General features: G+C 34.8%; 1 protein-coding gene across 4 annotated transcripts in view; it reads left to right on the forward strand.

Annotated features, from left to right (window-relative positions):
• The first annotated feature begins 905 nt into the window (after nucleotides 1-905).
• HBS1L (HBS1 like translational GTPase) overlaps nucleotides 906-25,930 on the forward strand; it is an 81,890-nt gene continuing 56,865 nt past the window's right edge. The window contains exons 1-5 of one of the 4 annotated variants that reach the window (XM_060029927.1): nucleotides 906-1,060; nucleotides 4,455-4,520; nucleotides 12,716-12,844; nucleotides 15,952-16,146; nucleotides 17,354-23,977. In XM_060029927.1, the coding sequence (XP_059885910.1) occupies nucleotides 1,018-1,060; nucleotides 4,455-4,520; nucleotides 12,716-12,844; nucleotides 15,952-16,146; nucleotides 17,354-18,825 (1,905 nt within the window). In that variant the 5' untranslated portion in view covers nucleotides 906-1,017 and the 3' untranslated portion in view covers nucleotides 18,826-23,977. The other 3 variants (XM_060029926.1, XM_060029928.1, XM_060029929.1) reach the window with 3 other exon arrangements.

The following is a 25,930-nucleotide window of genomic DNA, read 5'->3' on the forward strand; positions in this document are numbered from 1 at the left end:
TATGAGTTGAATTTGTATCATTATTTTTTTCCATTATGGATAATAAAAAGCTAAGTAAGCTTTTATTTCTAGAATTTGATATATCACCACTTCAAAAATATAAAAGTAAAACTAAAGTGTAGTTTCTTCAGTAAAATGAGGAGGTTGATTTTTTACATAGCATCATTCACTTTGTGACCTAAGAAATGATGCTTAATAATAGGTATAGGTTTATTCATTAACAACATTCATCACCATTTAAGGCCAGTATCTAAGAAGCTATATTTAGTAATCTTAGCATGTTACTGTGTTGAATGAGTGTTCACTGAATCCTCTATGATCTGATGATAATCATTTACATGGCTAAGGGCAGACAGGTGTTTACTAGAGGTATTAATGCAGGATGGAGCACATACATGAAACCACGAATTGCATACACAAATGCATGGTGACCTATTGTAGCCAGGTTCTCAATGAAAATATACCCGTTTATGAAGAGTCTTTTTTTCGCCTTTAAAACTTGGAATAATTCTTACACCAAACGTATACAAGTTTGTTAATGCCCATTAGCGCCTAAGTAGGCCGCAAAGATGAAAGCTGGGTAAGACAAGGTTCGTGCTCTTACTGAGCACACAGTCAGCTTTTTCACTAGATTATCAGAAACCAAATTTGGAAAATAATCTGGAACGCCGGCGTAGGTCAAGGATCCCGACTCGAAATATTAAGTCCAAACTAACAAATTATAAACGGTGTAATTCGTCTCCGGCGAAAGCCCCGTCAGTCAATTTATCTATGGGCGCGGCCTCGCCGAAACGCACCCCTCCCGTGAGCATGAGTGCGCATGCGTTCTCAGTGAGGGGAATGACCCTGAGAGGTTGCCGTACCCTGATAAGACGTCGTGCGTGCGCAGGCGCTCAGCGCTGAGGCCTGCCGGAAGCCAAGATGGCGTATAGGTAATCGGCAGGCCGCAGTTGGCGCCTTGTCAGTATTTGAGCTGGTAGTTTGTAAGCGGCTGTGGCGAACGCCCTCTCCGCCGTCATGGCCAGGCATCGGAATGTCCGAGGCTATAACTACGATGAAGGTAGGTGGCAGGGTTATGCCGGGCCGTCATTTTTATCGTTCCAGCCGGGATAGCAGCCGGTTGGCACTCACTTCCATATGTTAGTTTCTCGTTAGTGGTGCCAGGTTGGCGTTCAGAGGAGGCTCATTTGGAGAAAATTACAGGACGCCTGAGCTCCACCGAATGGCGTTGTTTTAAGTAGTGTTTTTTTCCTTCTGGGATTGGTTTTATTTAGGGTAGGGGAGATGCTGCAGGGCCTCATATGGGAAGGACTTTTGAAAAGGTTGGGATCCGGTGATAGTTACCCACGTAAGCATTATTACCTCTCCCATTGTTTCCCCCCAGGTCGGCTACACACTTTCCTACTTCGAGCTTCTCTCCCCGACCCTCCTTTCAAACAGGCCCATGAAACTTTCTTATTTGTAAAACAAGGATTGACCTAATGCTTACATTCAGCCGTTCTGCTGTAACTGTTAGATTTAAAGGGTAAATCTTGTGTGTTTGTTCCTACACACTTAGTGCAGAACCTGGCTTGAATTAGCTGACTAACTTATTTTGTATGCTTTTCAAGTTAAATTGGAAACTTAGGAGATGGTAGAAAAAAATACATATTAAAAAGGCCCAAAGAGTAAGTTGATCAGATGATCTTGAGGTGTGTACTCAGTTCTTGGTTGGTCATGCTGAATATAAGTGTACTTTTTGGGAAAAAAAAGTAGTATTAGAAGAAAGGGGGCTTCTAAAAGGACTTACTGATTTTAAAAGTGAAATAAAAAAATATGAATGTTGTCCAGAAGTTTAATTTCTATACAGTGGATACTTGTAGGCATCACCAAGCATCACACAAACTAAAACTGTAAACAAGTATGAAGGAGTGCAAATGAATAAAGATCTATCACTTTGTTGAGTACAGGGCATGCAGTGTGCTTAGTATATTGGTGGTGGTTATTAGCATTCCCAGCAGATTATTCTAGAACATCAGTATGCTCTAATCATAGCGGAGGGCAGCTAATACCCTTTGCTGCATTTGAAGGCAGTGATCCAGTTAGCCTGGCACGTGTTAGGTTCCTGGTGGTCACTTCAGAATGGAATTCTTTTTCAGTATTGCGGTGGATGTTAAGTATTGCCTGTGGACCACTGTTACCTGAGAAATGACTTTAGCTTGGGAGATATTTTTGCAAATATGCTGTAAAAGACACGAATAGGTCTAATTACTACTTACGCATTTCTTTAATAGATATTTATCATGTCCTCAATCAACAGTGAGTGCTTGGAGTACTGTTTGAGCTTTGGGGACCAACAGCAAGATGTTTGAGGGAGTTTAAAGAGGGAGATACACAAGTAACGGATGATTATGAAGTGCTATGGGAGCTACTTAAGTGAGAACAACTGTTCAGAATGAGTCGGAGGACTTTAAGCAGAACTCGTATGTGAAGGAAGGTATCCTGAAGGAGAGGTGCTTGGCTTGAGGGAGTGAGTGCTAAGTATCTTCTCACCTTAGCCACCCCACATCAGGTGTTCAGATTTCTTTGGAACAGTTGATGACATCATAACCAAGCTGTTCCTATAGCATTGGAGGTCCATCCCCTTTTCTTGCTTGTGAAAGTTCTACTTATTTTAAGTGTCCAGTTTTTTTCTCTTCTCAGTTAAGCTTTCCCTTCTCTCAGATAATAATTTAAAAATTCTCAAAAGTAATATAACTTCACTACAGAGATTTTTATGCTCCAAAATCTATTGGCTCCTCTCCTTAACTCTCATTGTGTTCTTCTCTGTAATATGGGTAGTAGTTTACAAGACTGCCTCACCTACTAATTAATAAAAGTCCCAGGAAGGCAAAGCCCATACTTTATTTTTATATTTACTCCATTAGCCAGTACAATGCTTTATGTGCAGCAAATACTCCAAAATATTGTTGAGGAAAAGAACCACTTGACAAAAATCCCAGGAAAGAATTCTCTTTATCTTCTGATACTCTAACACTTTTAGGGTTCATTTCAGTAGTGAAAAACTGACCCAGTATAAAAAGATTCTTGTCTTTAATATCCAAATATATTTTTTTGTGAATAGCTTCTCATTTATTTGCTAATATTTTTTATTAAGTCGGGATTGTGATCTAATAATTTATTGAATGTGTAAAAATGTACACATTTTCATCCAATAGTAGCATTTATGTAATTTTTCTTTGCCATAAATATTTGGTCTCAGCCTTTGAACATGCTGTTCCTGCTGCTGCTACATGAATACCCTCAGAAATTAGCTAACTATCCTTTAGAATTGGTTTAAAATATGATATTCCTGGGGATCTTTCCCTAGCCACCCCACTCCCAATTCTGTTTTTGTTGTTCCTATGTGTGTTCCCAGATCATTCTGTATTCTTATGTCTCAAACAGTCGTAATATCGTTTTATAATTGCTCGTTTTCTCGTCTGACTTCCCTTGTTAGATTTTAGGTTTGTAGAGATCTGGGAATGTGCCTGCCACTCAGTCTTGTACCCCAAATGTCTCTGGTAGCCCCTGGCATAGTGTTAGTGTTTGTTGAATGAATAAATACACTTATGTAAACATGTTTATGTTCTTTGTGGGGTTTTATAGATTGATTCATTAATTTATAATAAAACAAGTATTAATTTATGCCAAGCATGTGTCAGGTAGTTGTCTAGACAGTCTTGCCCTGAAGGAGCTTATAGTCAATGGAGTGAACCAGGTATGGTGCTTTGAAGACATTCAGTTAGAGGAGTGTGCTAGAGAATAAAAGTGGCAGGCAGGGCTTGCTGCTTTACCCGGAGTGGTCAGGGAAGACTTCTGAAATAGATGACATTTGAGCTGGAACCTTAACTAGGAGAAGGAAACAGCGGTAGGAAAATCTGGGCAAAGAGCATATTGTAGTCAGTTTGAAAAAAGGCCAATTAGCTAGAGCAGAGGGGAGTTTAGGATAAGCTGGGTTTTGTGCATTACCTAGCTTTACATGAAGAAAAACTGCCTTCATGGTCTGATTGTATACCCTGCGCTAGTCAGTTGTATGGAAAATAGATGTTTTGCTTAGAGCAGGCATCTGGTGAAAAAATGGATGGAAGGCTTATTTCAGATTTTTGTCAATACTGGAAGGACAATTCAAGTACATGGGGTATGGGATTATTCTTTGATCACACGAAGTGAAAACTTGGAAAAACTTCTTAAAACTCAATTAGCTTAAAAATCTAAAAACATGTATGTCTTTATAAATATAGAAAGTCGGTAAATAACTACTTTGGGTAGAATTTTTTTTGAAAAGTGGACATTCTAAGTTCCTTTAATTTAGATGAACAATTTAATTAATTTAATTTAATTTATTTCGGAGAGAATTCAGATGTTTCCTCATTAATAACTAAGAATATAAAAAGAACTTGTAAGTGAATTTATCTCTTGTATTTTTATTTTAGATTTTGAAGATGATGATCTCTATGGCCAGTCTGTAGAGGATGATTATTGTATTTCACCATCAACAGGTGAATTTTTAAAAATAATTTGATTTTCATTATTTGGGTATTTAAAAATGTTAAGTAAATGTTATTGTCATTCTAGGACAAGCATGTTCCAGGAGACTGTTATATTATGTACCCTTTAGAAAGATAATTGTATGTGAACTTTAAAGGTATATAAAATAATTTCTTAACTTACAAATGGAATTTAAAATTTTGATTCCATCATTTGACTTTAAACAGTTTGAAGAAAATTCTGAAAACTATGGTTTTCCGATATTCTTTGCAGCATGCAATTAATCTGAATTGACTAAAATGGTAATTTAGTCAATAATGCAAATCTAAAACTTCTGAAGGAAGACAGCAGTTAATTTTATATTCCCAGGAAAATCTTGAATATTAGAAACACTGAAGTGTTATGCATAGACTTCCCTTCATACAGTACTTTATCTACTGTAAATAAACCAAATACATGTAATTCAAACTTCTGATGGAACTGCAAAGTGATTTAGAGTTCAAATTCCTGTGGGATTCCAAATAAGAGCTGCATCTTCTGTCTCATTTGCTGAAAAATTTCTTCTTTGCGACCATATTACAAAAACATTTCCTATGTTCTTTACAGCAGAGACAGTGTCTTTATATATATATTTTAATGTCTTTATTGGAGTATAATTGCTTTACAGTGCTGTGTTAGTTTCTGCTTTACAACATAGTGAATCAGCTATACATATACATATATCCCCATATTTCCTCCCTCTTTTGTGTCTCCCTCCCACCCTCCCTGTCCCACCCCTCTAGGTGGTCACAAAGCACCCAGCTGCTATGTGGCTGCTTCCCACTAGCTAGCTATCTTACGTTTGGTAGTGTATATATGTCCACACCACTCTCTGACTTTGTCCCAGCTTACCCTTCTCCCTCACTGTGTCCTCAAGTCCATTCTCTACGTCTGCATCTTTATTCCTGTCCTGCCCCTAGGTTCTTCAGAACCTTTTTTTTTTAGATGCCATATATATGTGTTAGCATACAGTATGTGTTTTACTCTTTCTGACTTACTTCACTCTGTATGACAGACTCTGGGTCCATCCACCTCACTACAAATAACTCAATTTCATTTCTTTTTATGGCTGAGTAATATTCCATTGTATATATGTGCCACATCTTCTTTATCCATTCATCTGTTGATGGACAGTTAGGTTGCTTCCATGTCCTGGCGATTGTAAATAGTGCTGCAGTGAACATTGTGGTACATGAGAGACAGTGTCTTTGATCCAGACCTTTTCTCACTAATTTCCCTAAAAATGCGTTTGTCTTCAAATTTTAGCCTACTCCATAAACAGTTGGTTAAAATGCCTTGATAAATTTTACTATGCCATAAAAGTGGGTACAGTTACATATAGCTATGTACAGCATAAATATAATTCATAAAACTCACTTTCCACAAGTTGGAAGGTTTAATATAGTAATTAAAATTTCTATCAGTGTGCCTTGTCTTTAATAACTTATCGTCTCCTGAGCTGTTTTGTGAACCTGCTTTATGCCTCCTCTTAGTCTCTGAAGACCAACTATGTCCCTTCTGACTTTTTAGAATTTCTTTTTCTTTATAAAGGCATAGGTGCTCTAGAAGTTGTCATAGCACCTCTACTCTTCCTGTCATCTTTTTTCCTGTTAACTTATTACTCTGTAATGCATCTAGCTCTTTATGTGTACTTTAATCATTTAGCCTAACTAATCAGAGCCTTTCTTCTCTTCCTTTAGTGTTACACTGTTATCAGTCACGGTTTTATTAGAAGATAGAAATTACACCAGTTGTTTTGCCAGAGATTCTAATGTAAAAAGTTGTTAACTAGGTATTAGAGACAAAAAATGCAAACCGAAATATCAAGGAGGTAGTAACTTTAGGAAGCATTTATCATCTCTAGTTCCTAGGGGAACCAATGGACAAGGTTGAAGCCAACCTTTAGAATCTGGTGGGGGGCTCCTTTGAGCTGGGACCTAGATGTGTAACAAGAGGGTTCTGCTTTGTTGCTTTGCCATTGAAGTTCAGAGGAGGGACTGTAGAGCTGGGACTGAGACCTGGGGAGGGGATGCTCTGTGGCTGGTGTCTCTGAAGGGACACTGTGAAGCTGGGCTTCAGCCTTTTGAAGAGGGAATTCTAGCGGGCTGTATGATCATGGTTGAAGCTGGTTCTGGGAGTTTTGGAAAAACTGCAAACTGATATAAATTGCAGTTACTGGAACAAATGATTTCTGCAAGATGAAGTGTTGCTGGGGTGATGGTGACCAGATAAGAAACAAAAAGGAAAGGAGCATGTGTGTTCCTCTTCCAGCCTTCCAGTCTCCCTTTAGCATCTGCCCGTTGGCTCATCCTAAAAGGGAGCCAGCTGTCATAGAAGAAATGTGCTTTGCAGACTTCAACCCCAGCGTCACAGAGCAGAGTAAAGAGACTGGGTTAGAAGCTGAGAGGCGGCTTAATCAGCCTTCCTTTAAAGCTTCTTATTCAGTGATTCAAAAAGACCATATTTTGTAGGGATTAGGGATAAAAGAAATTTCAGTTTTTCCAAGGAACCTCCCAGGCACTTGTCATTTGCAGTGTGTTAAAAAAACTATGGGTTAACCTTTTGGGGTGCCTACAGTTCATTATCATCAGTTGACAAGGTGACAAAGTAATGTCTGGTAGCACTAACTAGTGTTACAAGTGAAGTAAAGGTCATGGCATGTTCATGAAACTGAGAAGGTGATGTGGGTGTGATAATTAGATTTGAGTTTTTAAAAAAAATCTCATATAATAGAGACTGGATTGAAGGTGGTACATAAGTGGTTGTAGATAGAGTAGTTAGGAGACTATTATACTAATCTAGAGGAGATGAGGATATTTCAGGACTGTGTTCTCAGAATGTGGTCCATGTATCATTTGCATTACTTGAGGATTTGTTCGAAAAGTAATTTTGGGCCCCACCCCGTAGTCAGAAACTCTTGAGGGTGGGACACAGCTACTGCTTTGAGAACCATTTGTTTAGGACAGGGGTGACAGCAGGGGATTTGCAGATTCAAGAGATAATTGCAGGAGCTAAGGTCTACTTGGAAGTTGGTTGACTATGGCTTGCACAAGGAAACCTTCATAGGGAGAGGGACTACTGAAAGACATCTTAATATTGCAGATTAATGCATTCATTTATCTAGGCTTGTCTAAATAAATCATGCTTAACCTTGAGTAATGAGCTAACACTACACAAGGTCAGGCATTCTGAAGGTGTTTTTCTGAGATTTGCTTTTATGGCCTACCTTTCTTGAGGTCATAGTTTATCCCTTGTCTCTCACAGCCCTTGATATGTGTCTTGTCTGTGGTTCATATTCAGGACAGACTGACTCTTTGAGAGTTACTTTTGTATATACTCCAGGAAGTCAACCGACTTTATCAAAGCATGAGATAGTTAAATGGTTTTGACTTTCTTCTGTGACAAACTGGTATTTTTAACAAAAGCATGTAGTTTTGGATTTTTAAATTTTCCAGAACATGTATAAAGTAGTAGTAATATCAGATCAGACACTTTTCCTCTTTAGTGGTATATTTTTCCAAGCAATTTTCAATTAAAAATGAATAGTTTTAGAAGGATACTTTCTGTTCTTAAAGAAGCAGCTAATGTCATCGAAGAGATGATTGAATTCATGGTCTAATGAATTCTGGTAATTGAATGACTTTATCAATTAATAGGAGTTTCTCTAAATTTTATTATGTATTTTTTTAACTCTGCTAAGCACAGTTTTCTTGATGGAAAGGTGATTTCTAAATGTTGTTGCTTTTTTTTTTTCTTTAGAAAGATTGACTTTGATGCTGAATATTGAACATACATTAGGGAGCTGGTGATAGCAAAAAGAGCCTATAAATAAAACTTTGAACAGTTACAAATCTTGTTTCAACTAATATAATTAGAAGTGGTAAAAGATAAACTGAAGCATATTAACATTTTTAAGAGTTTATTTGAGCAGATATCAGTTTGAATCAGGTAGCTCCAAACTGGAAGTGGTTAGGAGCACTCCACCAACAGGAGCTGGGGCAAGGTTTTTATAGAGAAGACATGAAGCAAAGCAAGGAAATTATTTGGTTGGCTGCAGCTTAACCCATTACATTATTTGGGGGAGAGTAGTTGGCTTTCTGTGATTGGTTGTTCTTAGTCCTGAGGCCTTTGCAGGATTGACTCTGGATTGGTTTTCCCTTTGCAACCAAGGCGTTAGAGCCACTTCAGTCTCATGGCCACCTTGTATGATTAATTTAACAGTAGTTAACCTTATTCAGTCCATTCCATGTTAATTTATTGAGCATCAATTAACATGTAAGGAAGCTTGTTAAAAGTTCCCTTCAAATGACAGTATGGTGGGTAAAGAAGTAGTCCTGCCTGAAGGAGTCTGGAAAGGCTTCTGGAAGGAGGTGGGATTGGGACTGGTAAATTTGGGAGTGAGAATGGCATCCTAGAGAGGAAACAACAGTGCTTGAGCAGTGGCCTCTAAGTGAGGCATGTTTGGGAAGACTCACATGATTAATGCAGTTGCAGCACAAAGAGGGCTCAGAAAGGAAATAGCCAAATTGTGGAAGATGGTTTTTAATTTTAGGTGTGTAGTTTTAGCTTATTGAAGGTTTTTTAGTTAAGGGGGTCATGTTTTAGGAAAGTAACTGATGACAGTATACAAAGTGGACTACATCTGGGACAGATGAAAGGGGAGACTTGTAGGCTCTTTCCTACCTTCCCTGATGATACCAGTCAGCTGGGAGTAATTGTAAAAATAGAGATTCCCTGCCCCATTCCAACACCACTTAACCAGAACCTCCAGGGGAAGAAGCCTAGAAAGCTGTATCTTTAATGAGTGCCTCACATGATTTTTATTTTAAGATGTTTAGGAAGCAATATTAGGCAATTGCAGAGTCAGGTTTTGAATTCTCTGAATTTTTATGTTTAGCAAAATGCTTTAAATTGTAAAAGTCACTATGGGTGTCCAATTTTTCAGAAAGCATTTCTGTCAAAGTTTGTGATTAAATTTTTAGAAAAGAAGAGCACTTTATATTTATCCTTTTCTCTCCATTGCTTTTCTCTCACTCTTTTTTATCATATTTGTTGCCTTTTGGCTCTCATTTCAACTTCAGAGATCTGGATACTTCTTTTTTCCCCAGCAACTATTTTCCCTGGGGAATTTTCCTACCCACCATCCCTCTGCACTCCTGGGCAAATCCAACCATCATTTACTTCTAAAACAATGGCCACAGTTTCTGAGTTGGATTTGTATGTGGGAGGGGGTAGGAAGCCTCCAGGAAGAATAGCTTCTTGGGGGTAGAGTAGAATTCTGGATTTTGATAACTTCCTTTTTCCCTGTCAGTATTTCCTAAGTGAAAATTGTTCACGGACGTATCTGATTTCTTCTCTCACTTAATTTTTTTTTTTTTTTTTTTGCGGTACGCGGGCCTCTCACTGTTGTGGCCTCTCCTGTTGCAGAGCACAGGCTCCGGACGCGCAGGCTCAGTGGCCATGGCTCACGAGCCCAGCCGCTCCGCGGCATGTGGAATCTTCCCAGACCGGGGCACGAACCCGTGTCCCCTGCATCGGCAGGTGGACTCTCAACCACTGCGCCACCAGGGAAGCCCACTCACTTAATTTTTGATTTGTCTTAGGTTTTTCCTCACAGTTCAGAGCTATGAGAGAAAGTTGGGGAAAGTATATTTGTTACTTTTAGGCTAAACTGAATAGTTAATTACAGCCAGGAAAGTAGTTTGAAAATCATCAGGCACAAAATGGCCTGGTTTACATTTTTTAATGCTACCACATTTTATTGTATCTAAAATGCCATGGATTGTAAGACATTGTTATTTTACGTACCACTTAAAAAATAATCAGCTGTCAGTCTAAGTATTATATAATACTAAGATGCCATTTGATTGTAAGACATCCCTCATTCTGAGATTTTTAACATATGAAAAAAGTGGTCATCTTAGAAAATATGTGAAACAGGATATTTTTCCTGCTGTTTAACTATGTTGACTTTATAATGGCAGTATTGTATTTTACTTGCACAAGAGGGAGGGAAAATAGTGATATGTATATAGCATAATATGTACATTTTTGAAAAACCTTGTGGTCTTTAAAATTGTATACTAAAAAATAGCAAAACCTCTGGGAAAAAATAGGATCATAACAGACCACTCAGCCCGTAAAGTATCAATACTAATAAACCAGTAATCATCTAATAAAAATGCTTGCACATTTGGAAAGTTACATTAACTTCCTAATAAAGATATATTCCAATATATATGGGACTTTACATTTAACAAAAAGGTAGAAGCTTGATAGAGGTGTAAGGAAGAGTTGAAACTAATGAGTAATGTTGCAAAGGCAAAATACTCACAGGTCTTAGAGAGCCAAGCGGTAAGCATGCACAAAACAGGACACATGGCCAAATGGAGCCAAAAGGAAGAATGTGGGGCTATCTGGCATTAAAGTACAATTCCAATTACAGTATAATGTTCTATGGTTGGTGTTACTGAACTTTGTATTTGCATTACAAAGTGTTGGGGGGAAAATCTCATAAACCAAAGCAACTTGAATGTTACTGTCATCATTCCCCTGTTGACCATTTGATATAAACTAGTTTATGTTAAGGAAACATGCATTATAGCAGAATAGATTAAATTCTCTCAACTGCTCTTTATTCGTCTTATTCTGTTCTCCTTGTTCAGGATGTCTTCCACCTCTTCTTCAGTTTTTCTGATGTTCTTGCCTTCTTTATTATAACTGCTCTAGTCTTCAGTGATTACTTAATCTTCTATGCTTCTGTAGCACTTGTCATCTGTACTACTCATTTGGCTTTATAAAATATGTCATTACCTTTTCTTTTTTTGCCTTTCCTGCTAATCTGTAAGGCCATCATTGATTTATACTGTAAATAAGTAGCACTTACGCCATGACCGTCTGAGTATAGGTGTTACCCTTAAGTCATAGTATTTTCTATTGTCTATATATGTGTTATCTTTACATTTTGAATGCAGTTAGAGATTCCCTTTCATGAATAGTGCCTTCCTGAAAACATGCACAAAAGTCAAATGTGGGAACTCTGAGCAATAGACATACATGTTATGTGCTCTTCCAGAAAGCTAAATAATATAAAATCCTTGATAACACCTTGCCTTTAGAATACTGTATTGATGTTTTTATCCTTCTTAAACTTATTCTTTAATTTTATTCCTTGGCAATTGAACACATTCTCCAGGACTTGAGTTCAGTGGGCATCCAGTTGACGTGGAAGAGTGAACACTTTGGGCATTCATGATGATTCTCTCCTTTGCTCACACGTATTTCGTGTATGATACTCAAGCATATGTTGGCACTTTGATATTTTGTCTTTCTACCTATTAATGAAAAATATAATGCCCAGTTATATATTGAGTAATGACACTGCCAATACTGCAGAGTAGCACAGACTTCTGTCTGAAAGTCAAAGTTAGGTATATGACATTAATATACAGTCTCAGTGTATGATTGAAGTATAAACTGTTTAAAAGTTAAGGCCTATGGGGACTTCCTGGGCGGTCCAGTGGTTAAGACTTCGCCTTCCAATGCAGTGGGTTCGATTCCTGGTTGGGGAGCTAAGATCCCACATGCCCTGTGGCCAAAAAACCAAAACATAAAACAGAAGCAATGTTGTAACAGATTCACTAAAGGCTTTAAAAATGGTCCACATCAAAAAAAAAAATCTTAAAAAAAAAATAGTTAAGGCCTATGATTTTGGTCAACTCTTGGGTTCAGGCAAAATTAGTAGTTCTTGGAAAGTGAAAATCTAGTCTGTTTTTGGTATTTTTTAATTATGCAAACGAACAAATTTGATATGAGGTTTAAAGTATTTGTATCAAAGAAACAATTTCAGAGAAGATGGAATAGCAGGCAAGGATTAGGAAAGATAATTTTTGAAAACTGTGGAGAAAGTAAGCTCAGTGTTTATGAGATAGAAGGAAAGAAGGGAGACAATTATAAGAGGCTAGTGAATGGTTAGGTTAGTAAGGACATTTGAGCAGAATTTGGGTGTGATATGTTTTGTCTTTGTTTTCATCCATTATTATAAATGTGGGCAAATGGCTGTAGGTGGTAGGTCAGAATCTTTGATTTTTATTTTAACTGTTGTTAAAGAAAAAAGTTAATGGGAAATGGCTATAGTACAACATTCTTTAATCATTGTATATTCTAGCTGCTCAGTTTATTTACTCACGACGTGACAGACCTTCAGTTGTTGAACCTGTAGAAGAATATGATTATGAAGATTTGAAAGAATCCTCCAATTCTCTTTTGAACCATCAGCTAAGCGGAATTGATCAAGGTATAGTAAAAAGTAGTCTATCTATGTTTCTTATCTGAAAATGATTAATAATCAGTTTACCGGAAATTATCAATTTTATTTTTCATAATAATGATCGTGGGTAGTAATGGTATGAACTACCATTATATCTTATATCTTCAAGGAAAATTTACATTTTATTATATTTTGTGAGGACTAGATGGTTAACAGTATGGTTGAAAAATTGTGTGGCTGTTATTTAATAACTGGAATTTTTTATTGAAATCTCCTTAGGAGAGAAACTTCAATGATTTGTTTTCTTTTAGCAATATTTATTGTTTCATAAGCTCTATGTAGAGCTTATGGTTAGATTACAGAAGCTCATTTCCTTGCAAAATGTTAGGTTCCAAAAGTCTGGTTTTTATTAAAAAAAAAAATTAAGTCTGAAGTAATACTATACAGTGTCCTGATTGGTCACAGTCATGTAAATTAAGTTTCAAGGTAGAACTCGTAAATGGTAATGGCATTGGTTCTGAGTTTGCTTCTTTTTAGTTCTCTTAAACATTTTAACAAAGATATATTATATTTTGGTTTTTGCCTTTTATAAATAAATTTCAAATATGACATTGTTTCAAACATACTACTCAAGCTATAGATTGATGAACAATGTAGTAGACCTAAAATCACCAAGTATAACAGTAATGCCATCCGTTGGTAATGAGTAGGGCTGAGCTGATTTGCTCTTTCTGTGGAGTGTGGCTTTGTTCTAGAAATGTTTTTAAATTGAAAATTTATAACAATTTAAAAACAGGAAGGGGGGAGTATATGAATCTGAGAGCTGATCTTTGAATAAATTGGTAAAATATATGTCAGCTGCTAGCCAAATCAAGAAAAATGGAGGAAGCACAAATATACAAAATTAGAAAGCGGAAAGGGAAACAACAGAGAATAAAAAAATTCATCAACTCGGCAAATACATTTGTCAATCTGGATAAAAGTTTGTAGAGGAGCTGCTGTATAAATTCCTTGATAGTTTCTATTATATTTTTAAAGACTGTGTTATAGTTGTCATTGTCGGGGGAGAGGGTAGGAATAAAGTAGAATCTCTGCTGTGCCTCAGAATGATTAAGGAGGTATGAAATTCAGAGTTATGTTTGAGAATGAAAGTTAATCATTCCCACCTGACATATGTGAGTAACTGCATGATAACAATAATGATTGTAGCTCACCTCTACTAACTGCTTTCTGGGTATTGTTCTAAGTGCTGTTCAGGTAATTGCATATTTAGTCTTCATAACAACCTTATGAGGTAGGCCAGGTATTGTCTTCATTTTACAGGGGAAAAAAATGAGACGCAAAGTTACTTGGCTGAAGTTGCACCAGCTAGTAAGTGGCATTAGGATATGAACCAAGACAGCCTGACTCTGTATGTCTACTCTTTGTGTATGTGTAGACAACAGTTACTATAATTAATTAGAAGAGGCCCTGATGCTAGCTATATACTAAGTATTCTTAGTATTACTATACTAAGTAGTATTACTATATTAATATAGTAGTATAATAGTAGTATTAGTAGTATAATAATAGTATAATAGTATAATATTATAATAGTATAATAATAATAATAGTAGTATTACTATACTAATAGTATATACTATATAGTATATATATATATACTATATACTATACTATAGTATACTATTAGTATACTAATAGTATACTATATACTAAGTATACTAAGTATTCCAGTTTTAGTAATTCATGTATTTATGAAATAGGTATAATTTTTCAAGTTTAGCTTATTAGCCTATAATTAATTTTGGACTCAAGCAAAGCAGAATTACCCAAATATTTGAGAATTTATTTTTAATAATTAAAAAAGGGAGCAATGGAAAAAGTATTAAATACTTCTTTTTTTAAAAAGAAAGTGTATTCGAGTAGATTCCTTGTTCAGTATGTAAGCATGTAAAAATGTAATGTACAGTGCATTCTGTGAACTGGTTTCATTGGATTAGGGAGTCTGAAAACTTGAGTTATATTTTGATTACTGCTAAACTTAGTAGTGCCATGATTTTCAGTCCTCTTTATGACTTAGAATTTGATATATCTAAGTCATAGAGTTACCGTGAGGATTACAAAGGATATATATACATATGTGTATATGTATAGTGCATATATACGTATTAATATTTTGAAAATTGTCAACTGCTATACAAATATAAATTAATATATTCATGCATTTTTATTTGGTGGCCCCTAGGTACCAGGTACTATTTTAGGATCTAGGGATATAAAGCCTTTGCTGTTGTGGAATTTACATCATTATTGAATGTTATTAGTAATTACTTTTTATAGTAACATAGTCATCAGAAAATAAAAATCCTTAAATATTTTAGACATCCAGATTTAAATTTTTGTGTTTAAAATGAATGTCCAGGGACTTCCCTGGCAGTCCAGTGGCTGGAAATCCATGCTTCCACTGTAGGGGGTGCGGGTTTGATCCCTGGTTGGGGAACTAAGATCCCACATGCTGTGCGATGTGGCCAAAAAAAAAAAAAAAAAAAGAAAAGAAATGTCCATCCTTTCCTTAACCTATTGGATTTCCTAATATTTATGGCATTTTTATGCCAAGTTATCTTGCCCATTTTTAAAGCATTGTTAAGGATGATTTTAGTCGGCTGAGTAGAAACTGAAGTTAGCCTAAAATAGAATGTACTTAATAATAGTTAAGGTAGTAATGCAAGAAATTTAAGAAATGTACTTAGTGATTAACTGGGTTCACTAACTCGTTAGAAATATTTTCATAATTAACCCTCCCTTTCTATACACGTAAAAACTCATCAGTATAGACCTCATCATCCTCATTGACTGAAATAGATTTTAGTGTATACAATTTACGCTTTTTTCAAGGATTAGTCAGTATTGCTTTGGAGACATTTATTGTAGTGATTTCTTAATTATTGAAATTGTTCCTCTGATAAGGGAAGCTAGGTATATTGTGGATAAAAATATAATCACTGTAATTTTTGCCAAGGGAAAATGAGTTGAACATCCTACTATAGTTTCAAATCCTTTTTTCAGTTTTGAAGATTGAGGGTTCTTTCATGACACCACGTAGTATAGATTTTAATTATTGTTGTCTGTTCTAGCTCGTCTTTTTTCATGCCTTGATCACATGAGAGAGGTACTTGGAGATGCTGTGCCAGATGACATACTGATTGAAGCAGTTCTGAAGAACAAGTTTGATGTGCAGAAGGCTTTGTCAGTGGTTCTGGAGCAAGATAAAATGCAGAATTTGAAGGTCAAGAGTGAGGGAGCAATATCTACAGGAAAGATAGCAAAAGGTATGCTTTTACTTGTTCTCTTTTAGTTTTACAGCTAATGCTTTGAAAGAGGCTTTGATTTGATTGAGCTGTTAAGAAAAATGGGCAGAAAATTTTGCATGTTATAATAATTCTTAATTATTATCAATTGATTTTCCAGTTTGTGAATTTTTAAGCTCAATGGCTGCGTTCCCTTCACTCTGTTAAAGCCTGTTTTTTAATTTCCCTGCTTGTTCTTGTAACTAACAGAATATAAGGGAAATAAAATTAGATAACAGCAAGACAGAACACTTTTTGCTTTTAATTATTGGGTTTTTTTTTAACTTTAATGGGTCAGGAGATAGAAATTAATAGCCAGACAATGTCAAAAAAATCCCTTTATGGTTATAACATTTTATGAATATAATTTAGTTTTATTTAAATATCCTAAGTATTATAATTCTACTACTCTTTCATTTCATAGCCAGATCTTTAATTTTAAATTTTAGTATTTGGGGTTAAATTTAGAACTTAGTCCACAAGAGAAGGGAACCAATTATATTAATTGGTATGATGCCTGTCAGTAGGAGCATGGTGATTTGTTAACTGGGTTGATATTTCTCATAACCTAAAGACTAGATTTTTGCCATAGCGAAATTGTATACAGTCTGTTACTATGAAATAAGGGTCATTTTTATGTAAATTAAGATTTTTTTATTTTGGTGGGGGGTGAGATGCACTTTTAACTGACCAGTAATATGAGAATGAGTCTGTAATGTGTCATCTATATTAATAGTTTATCCCAGATCACAGTAGAAATTATAGGGTATTATTTGTTTGCATGTTTTTAATACATTAAAAATACAGAAGATGAACCTAGTTCTTTCCATTGGTTTTTTAAACGTTTTGAATTTGAGACAATCCTGACTATAGTTTAAGTATCTTAAAACCTCACATTTATAAAACTTGTGAAAATTAGAACATTGACTAACTTGGTAATTACCTTTGTATATATCAGTGAACAAAGTATGAAGGTCACTTAAGATGGTTAAAGGAAGGTAAAATCCTTTTTTTTTTAGAATGTTCGCTTTTTATTAAATAATGATCAAGTGTCACTTTATTCATGCCATAATCAAAAGAAACATTTAGTAATTAAATGCCTCATTTCATGTTTCCTTTTGGTTGCTGTGACTGTCTTCTGCATATGTGAACCTATTCATCTGAAAATTAATGGCTCTTGTAAGGTAAGGAGTCTTATTATCTTCCTCTGAAGTTTCAGCTGATAATGTTCAAAGCTCTTGTCCTCAATCTGCAAACCATTTGGATTGCAGTAGCAAACCCTTTGATTTTTCTGGCCCAGTAGCGAAATATGGATTATATCATAATTCTTCGGTTGTACCAAGTCACTATTTACTCCGTAAAAAAAAGAAACTTGACAGACCTAAAAGTGAAAAGAAACTAGAATCATGTAAGTTAACAAAAGAGCTGTCGCTAGCTGACCTAATTGATGATATGCCAAGAGATTCTTGTAAAAGTCAGCCATCAGTCAGATTATCATCCACAGATAGTCTGGAGAGTCTACTTTCAAAGCGTCTAGATGCTGATTTGTTAAGACCTCATGCATCTGAATGTATTTCCAAAGATGATTCTGCGTTCAAAGGAATACCAGATTTAAAATCCTTGATGATAAAGAGCACAGCACCTAATAACTCTTTATTTATTCACAATAATTCAGTACCTGATTTGCAAAACATTCCAGTACAAAACAGTTTAGGAAGTTTAAATAATCCTTTGCTCTTAACTAGCTCATTGGAAAATATGGCTGTTGGTAATTTAAATGCTAGTAAAATGACTGAAGTTGGAAGTGTTTCTTCAGTTGAACAAAGCACCAAGAATTGCATATTAAAAAATGACAACTTGCAGTTTTTCCAATGTGAAAGTCCATCCTTAGCTGAACTGTTTCAGGAGCACAAAGAGAACAATCCGAGCCAATGCTTTACTTTATCTGATCTTTGTAACCAACCATCTGCCAGTTTCACAGATCTAAGTTTGGGATCCTTTCCCTTGTCACAACTAGCAAATCGGTATCAGTCTTCAACTGGAATATCAGAATTAACAGGATCTCTGTCATCTTTGGCGTTTTGTAAAGCTTCTCCAACAAGAGACGTTGAGAATTTGTCACTTTCTGATTTGATTGCAGAAACAATTGATATAGATAGCTCTCAGATTAAGAAAGATTCCTGTATGCTCAGTTTATGTGAAATGAGGTCACCTGGAATAGATTCTAATATCGATCTTAGTGTCCTCATAAAAGCCCCAGATTTTGTTCCAAAACGTGTAGTAGACCAATCAGTTGCTCCAATAGCAGGAACTAAAGTTCTAAGTTCAAAATTAGGGAAAAGTTCCAATTCTTCTGATGATAATAAGAAAAACAGTAAAGGCTCTCTGACTAGGAAACCACCTTTTTCTGTCTCTTGGACCAAGGCCCTTGCTGCCAGACCTTCAGCTTTTGCTGCAACACTGTGTCTTCGTTACCCATTGAAAAGCTGCAAGCGACGCACCCTTAACCTCTATAAGACTTTTCTGTATAGTAGACAAGTTCAAGACGTAAAGGACAAAGAGATAAGTCCTCTTATAGCAATAACACCATTTGACTTCAAATCAGCATCTCCTGATGACACTGTGAAAGCTAATCAAAAGAAAGCTTTTACTAGAGAATAGTAACAAAAGGAAAACTTAATAACTGTTGTAGAGCTTTTTCTTTTAAAGTCTTTATAGGATTACTTTATATTATGGGATTTAAGTTGTGATTTTTGTATTAAAATTGTCTTAAGTCAGTTGATAACTTCAGTTGCTATGTACTTTTGCACTGAACTATTTTTTTTAACTCTGTCTTCTTTTAGTGATAATTGGCTTTAAGTTGATAGCCTACAATGGGTGTATGTTTACAAAGTGCTTATGGAAACTTGATATTGTGAAGTCAAACCGCAGCTATTTTTGTTTAAAGCATTCAGCTTTATAAGTTTTTACGATGAGACATTTTCTTTTATAAAATAATTTTGTGCTTTGTTCTTAAATGAAAATGCCACCACTTGGGATTATTACGGTTTAGTGATGAAGATTTTTCTTATGATATGTGGCATAGCATAGCTGAGACCGTATTATATTTTAAAATATTAGTGAAATCATTCCCAGTTTCATTATTTTTCTGCAGGTGAGTACTAAAACTTTTCTATTAGAAAATCTTAAAATTTCTGACTTTTAATAATAGTGTGGAGGTTGTTGAAGTACATTTTTCATGATAATGAAATGAAAATCCTTTTAAGGGACCATGTACATATTAAAGATGGATTAATACATAAATTATTTTTATACATTTTCAAAACCATTTGTGCTAAATGAACACTTTAAAATAAATATATATAAAGTCTTTTCAAGTATGGTTGCATGTTCTTGAATAGATAATCTTATCAGATTTCCTTCACTTTTTTTTACTATAAGTAATGAAATGTGGAGTTTTCCTCTTTGCTACTGACAGCTTTATGTGCTATAATGACAAAGTTTCAACAGTGGCAGGCCAAATAAGAGCTTTTCTAGTCAGTAGAACAAGTACGTAATTCATCCCTTAAAGCAGTCATCCTCAACTAGCAGTCAGAATCACTGGGGGAGTTTTTTTCAAAACACAGGTACTGTGGTTTCACTCCAGCTATGGTGAAGTCAATCTCTGAGGGATGACACTTGGGAATGTGTATTTTCAAAATTGTCCCCAGTTGATTCTGATGAGTTACTTCTACTTGAGAACCGCTGCCTTAAAGAAATCAGTAGAATGAAAGAAATTACTAATGCTAAGGATAACATTGGCCAACTTGAATTTTTAATTTGTATTTTCCAGTAATTAGGAATACCAAGGAATATTGCTAATTAGGAATTTAGGGTCTTTTGCCTAAGAAGATGCTGTTTTTATATTACTAGTTATTTCTTGCAGGAAAAAATATATAAAATGTTATTTCTTAATGAGAATAAAATAGCTATATTTTCCCAGTAAAGAAATATTTTTCTCTCACAACTACTTTACTATGCATTTGATAATTTTTTTTGTTGTTTCTTGTTTATTTTCAGAATGACATTCCAATCTTTTTCGTTGTGTATGATGTTTTTATATCCAGTGTTTTGGTGGGAAAGCTTAAGCCAGCCTATGTCTTCATTGTTCTTGACCACTTTCTTGTGATATCTTCAGTTTTTGTTTTTAATTGCAGATTTCAGTATGTATCATTACTGATGCTTAGATAATATAAATCACAAGTTATATTTTATGCTTGATTTTAAAGTTTGAATTACTCCAACTGCTGATTTTGTTTTTCTAGTCTTGAACCTTAATCAAACATTTTAGTAATTTTGAACTATTAGTCTATGACTCATCAACTAGGTTTATATAGTGTAGGCAGTCTCCAGTTTAGAAGTGAATTGTATTCTAAGTGTTTGTTTGGAACTGACAATAATTCCCGATAGATTAAATGCTACACAAGTGGTCCCTTTACTTATGAATCCACAAATACTTGTTTAATCCATATTGAAGTTGAATAGTGTTACTGTTACATTACCTTCTTTTATAACAAACTAATTTTCAAGTGGAAATATACTTTTTAAACCATATAGCAGATCTTGTAGAGTGAACTAGATCTCCTTTTGTTGGCTGATCAGAATTGTAACTACTATTTATGAGATTAATTTTTTTAGGGGAAAAAGTTTCTGTATTACAGGGTGATAGGGAAGGTAACAATTTTTAAATGTCTCCCTATTTCCGTTTTCACGGCTACTGGTCTGTCAGGCATGTATCTGACATGCTCTTGTCCTGTTGACTGAGATCTCTGAGATTCAGAGACTGGAACCAAGAAGACCCACTGTCCCTTCTACCCTTGGCCATTGGCCCTAGGTAGACAAGTGCCTGCTTGTTCACGGATACATTGCTAGTGACAGCAGTTGTTTGCACTAAGTGCATATTCTGCACCAGCTGCTGTTTATTGACTGACTGCTGTCTTGGTAGCTCAGGTATGCTAAGTTTTTTGGTTTATTTTCCAGTTCAAATACCAGTTTTGAAGTGCAAAGCCATTTTTATTTGCATTGTGATCAAGTGCATTGATAGTTTAGGAATAGAAATAATGTAATTATCTTCTAAATTATATAAAATACAAAAGACTTAAAATGACCATTTTTCCTCTTCACTTTTTTTGGTTTTTAAAAGAGCTGGTGTTGATAGATGTTTTCCCCTCTTGCATTCTAAAGTCTTTAGTTGACTTTTTTGGTTATGGTTCTTACCATTAATTGCCAAGAACCAGGGTTTCACTTCTGTACAGAATATTTTGCTTAACTTTTCTTTCTTAATTGTTATATCTTTTTCCTATTTCCTAGTTACTGAACTGGTATTCTAGCCTCTTTTCCTCCCTTTAGCTTTGAATCTTTCTTTCTTAAACTTTTCTTTCACCTTTTTTTCTTCATGTAAATACTAATAACCATTTCCAGTGTGTTATATTTAACTTCTAGTAGTCAGTGAGAGGTCATAGAACTAATTGTCATACCAAGGATAAAACTAGTCCAGTGCTTTTCTATATGTGGACCATTGCAAATAAACAAGTACACAGTTTATATATTGAGGAAGAACTATGTATCAGGTTTCTGTTTTGTGTTCACACAAGTGTATATTTACTTGTAAAATCAGTTTTGTAATAACCTAGAAATTATTTTCTATTACTTTTATAAACAAAGGTAATGCTGACTAGACGGGGGGATTCATATGAATTTCTTTAGTAGTTTTCTTTTATAATTATATAAGGCTCAGTGTATGCAGTTGTATATTGTAATTTTAATTTCTAGGGTGTAAAAGACTTGTTACATTTTGAGAGTATATATACATTTTTATAAAAGTACATTGAAATAAATTATAATTCAGAGGTTTTCTAAAATCAGGTGTGAAAACATCACAATTTATCCATTAGGATTTTTTATGTAGGCTTGATATTTCAGAGTGGTATTTTAATAACTTATGATGAAGGTTTCTGTAAACAAATTGGAAAACAAGCTACGTGGTTGTGAAGACTTTCTTTGAAGATATTTGTCATTTAGAATTCTTGTTTTCCAAAAGGTAGAATTTTATGTTTTTACTTTTTAGGACTCACATAGAAACATTATTAAAGTATAGAATATGGTGACATGGGTAATATTGCAAAGATGGCAGTGGAAAGTAAAAGAATCGATAAAACTACACATTTCTGATGTTGACATGCCTGGTTTATATGACTTAAAGGAAAGTGTCATTTTAGTTATAGGACATGTCCTGAGATGAACAAAGATCTGATTCTCAAATGGGAGGGGAAAATGGGTTCTTAAACACATAATTATATTTGTTACAGTGTGTGTAGCATGCATGACATTACACTCTCCAGAGCTGACATCTTTGTCTTCCTGATCCAAGCTGCCACCTCCTCCTCTGCTTGCTGTCTTTATAAGCAATATCACCGTCTTCCAGTTGCTTAAGCCAGAAACCTAGTTAGCATCATCCTTGATTTCTCTCCCTCATTTACTTCTTATAGCTGATTACCAGTCCTATTATTTCTGCTTTACAAATAAGTAAATATATGTGTGTAGATATATAGTTGATTGTTGTTATTTGTGGTAGTTATGTTTTATAAATTCATAAATTAGTGAACGAAATATGGGAACATTGACTTGGTGAATACTGAACCATTGCTCCTACAAGAAACACAGGGTTAGGTTCCTGTGATCCTCTGGTCACAACATTTTTGTCAGCCAATCAATACATAACCTTGTTTTATGTATGTTTAAAGACACTTTATTTAATATATATTATTTATATATTATTGATTAATTGACATTGAACTCACAGCCAGTAGCACTATAACTTAATGCCTAAACAAAGTGTTATCTAACATGAATCTTTTATTTGTGAGGCATATTGCAGCTGCCTTGTGCTTAGGAACACTAAACAGTGCTTCAGACTACTCTTGAGGACCATTTTAAACAGCAAAATTACCAACTAACAGCTCAGTGTGAAAAATGTGGCAATAAAGAGGCCATGAAAAGGGCACTTGCTTATAGTATGAGAGCTGAAACAAGAAGGCAGAATATCACCTTGTTTGACCTCAGCTGGGAACGTGCCTATTGGGCTACTCAAATTTTGTCCTGCTCTGCACTTGTCCACAAGAGACTACAAAATTGTCAAAGTAATGATTTTTAGTGAGTAGTTGAATTCATGAATATGGAATCCTAAAATGAGGATTGATTGTACATTTTTTGACCCACTACTCTGTGGTCTTACTGCTACTTTTTCTCTTAAAGGCTATTAGCTTTGCAGAATTACTAAAATATTAAACTGGCTTCTTTACTTCTCAGTTAATTTTCTCCAAAACAATTTCTGCAATACAGCCAGAGTAACTTTTGTAAAATGTAGCTCTAATTTTCTGTTCCCCTATATAAACCCTTTATTTTATAAGACCTTTTATCAACTGGTTTCACTTTGTGTAACCCACTACCCAAATCCACCCAAGAACACCTACCTGAGTTTCCTCTGCTTCTATAGTACTTTGCCCTTCCCCCTCCATTTCTCCACCTGGCAATTAGCTCTTGAGGTTGTAGTTTATATTCACTTTACTCCTAATCCTGAGATAGGGGAACCTTCATATGTACCCATAATTCACTGTAGTCCTTTTTATTACCACCCCATATAAAATCATAACCCCCCCATACATATAGTTCGTTTCCTTTGTAACCCTGCTTTATTGTTCCTCACAACCCTTACATCATCTGACATTGCGTGTGTGTACACGGTTTTTATCTGTCTTCCTACTGCTCCCCAGTCTCCCCCCACCCTCCCACGCAATTTCTATGAATGTAGGGTTTTTATGTGTTTATTGCTGTATTCCCAGCTTAGAATACGTCTGGCACATAAATGTCGGAAAGGATTTTTAAAGTAAAAAGTAAGTCCCACTCTTAAATACTGTCCCACATCTTGTTCCCTAGAGGAAGCTGTAAAACCTGAAAAGAAAATTTCTTTTATATTCTTCTAGAAACTATTTGCATGTTACACATATCAAATGTATATATGTCATTACACAAATGGGAAGATATTAAACACTTCAGTGTCTATATCACTTAGCAAAGTATATTGCAGATCTTTCCTTACCAGTGTATAGAGATCAATCTCACTCTTTTTAAAAGCTGTGTAGAATTCCATAATATGTTTGTACATTAAACAGCCCCTGTTGATAAACATTTTAACTTGCTATCACTAAATGATCCCAAAATGAACATCCTATGTTTCTAGAAATTGAATTTCTATGCCAATGAGTATATACTTCAAAATTTTTGATAAATACTGCCTAATTGTTGTTAATAGCGGCTGTGCTAATTTCCTTCCCACAAGTTCACGAGTGTTTTTGTTCAGATTCTCACAGATAGGATTATTACTCTTTTTGGTGTTTTTTTCCTGATAATTGGAAAATATTTTTTTCATTTATTTATATGTCTTTAATGAGTGAGGCTGGCTGCTTTCTCACATATTTAAATCTATTTGTATTTCTCCTCCTTAGAACTACCTATTCCTAATCCTCACCCATTTGTCTGCTAGCTGTCTTTCATAATGACTTATATATGTGTGTGTGTGTATTTAATATATTCAATTTTTATATTTAAATTCTTAGAAAATCCTTTTGTTATATGCATGGCATATACTTTTTCTTACTTTCAGTTTGTCATCTTTTAAATCATTATTTATAAGACAAATTGTTGACTTTATTATATTCAAATTTACTAATCTTTTATGGGCTTTTGTTTGAAAGTTCTACTTTACTACAAGATAATTTTAAAAAATTATTTCTTATATGTTTGACAGTTTCTCTCTGTTTTTTAATTTATTTTTTTAAACATTTGAGTGTTTAGTCTAGCTGCTATTAGGGGATAAGGTAGAAATAGAGTTTTTCTGCCAACATCTTTTCTTTTTTGATGGCTGGATTTGTCACAGTTACCTTTTGTTGTGTTACACATCCTTTTTCTTTTTTAACCTGCTTAGAAATGCCATCTTTGAAATATGCTAAATTCTTCTCTCTCCATCTGTCTTGTCTGTTTTGGGACTCTGTACTATTCCATTTCTTTGTCTTGTTCTATGCCAGTATCAGCTTTTTAATTACTGTAGCTTTTTATTACTATTAGTTTTTAAATATTTTATAGGCTGTCCTATTTTTTTTCTCCTTTTTCATAGTTTTCTTGAATTACCTTACGTGGCTCTTTTTCCCACATGAGCTTTAGAAACAACTTATCAAATTACTGAAAAAAATCTAGTTCTAATTTTTATTGGGATGTTTAATGTTATCAAAAGATTTTTGGAGAAAAAAATAAACCATTTTCATAGATGTAAAAGGCTTTAGCATTACACTAATAGACAGTAAACATTACATTATTTAAATAGGTTTTCTAGTATTGGTCAACACTGGAACATTCCTAATTGGTCATGGTGGTTTATTCTTTTAATGGGATGGATTTTATTTGAAAATATTTTATTTAAAATTGTTCTATCCATAAAATTAATTTACAGTTGTGTGTGTGTGTGTGTGTGTGTGTGTGTGTGTGTTGTCAGGTTTTGGTTTCTCGTGGTTTTATAGAGAGCTTAGAAAGTTTTCCTGTATCCTATAATAATTTGAAGAGCATTAAAATTATTTGTTTTATGATAGGAATTATCTTTCTCAGTATTCTAAGCTTAGTTTGGGAAGCTTTAGTTTTCTGAGAAAGCTGTCCATTTCATCCAGGTTGACAAATG

This window comes from Delphinus delphis, chromosome 14 (genome assembly GCF_949987515.2).
Source record: "Delphinus delphis chromosome 14, mDelDel1.2, whole genome shotgun sequence".
Lineage (NCBI taxonomy): Eukaryota > Metazoa > Chordata > Mammalia > Artiodactyla > Delphinidae > Delphinus > Delphinus delphis.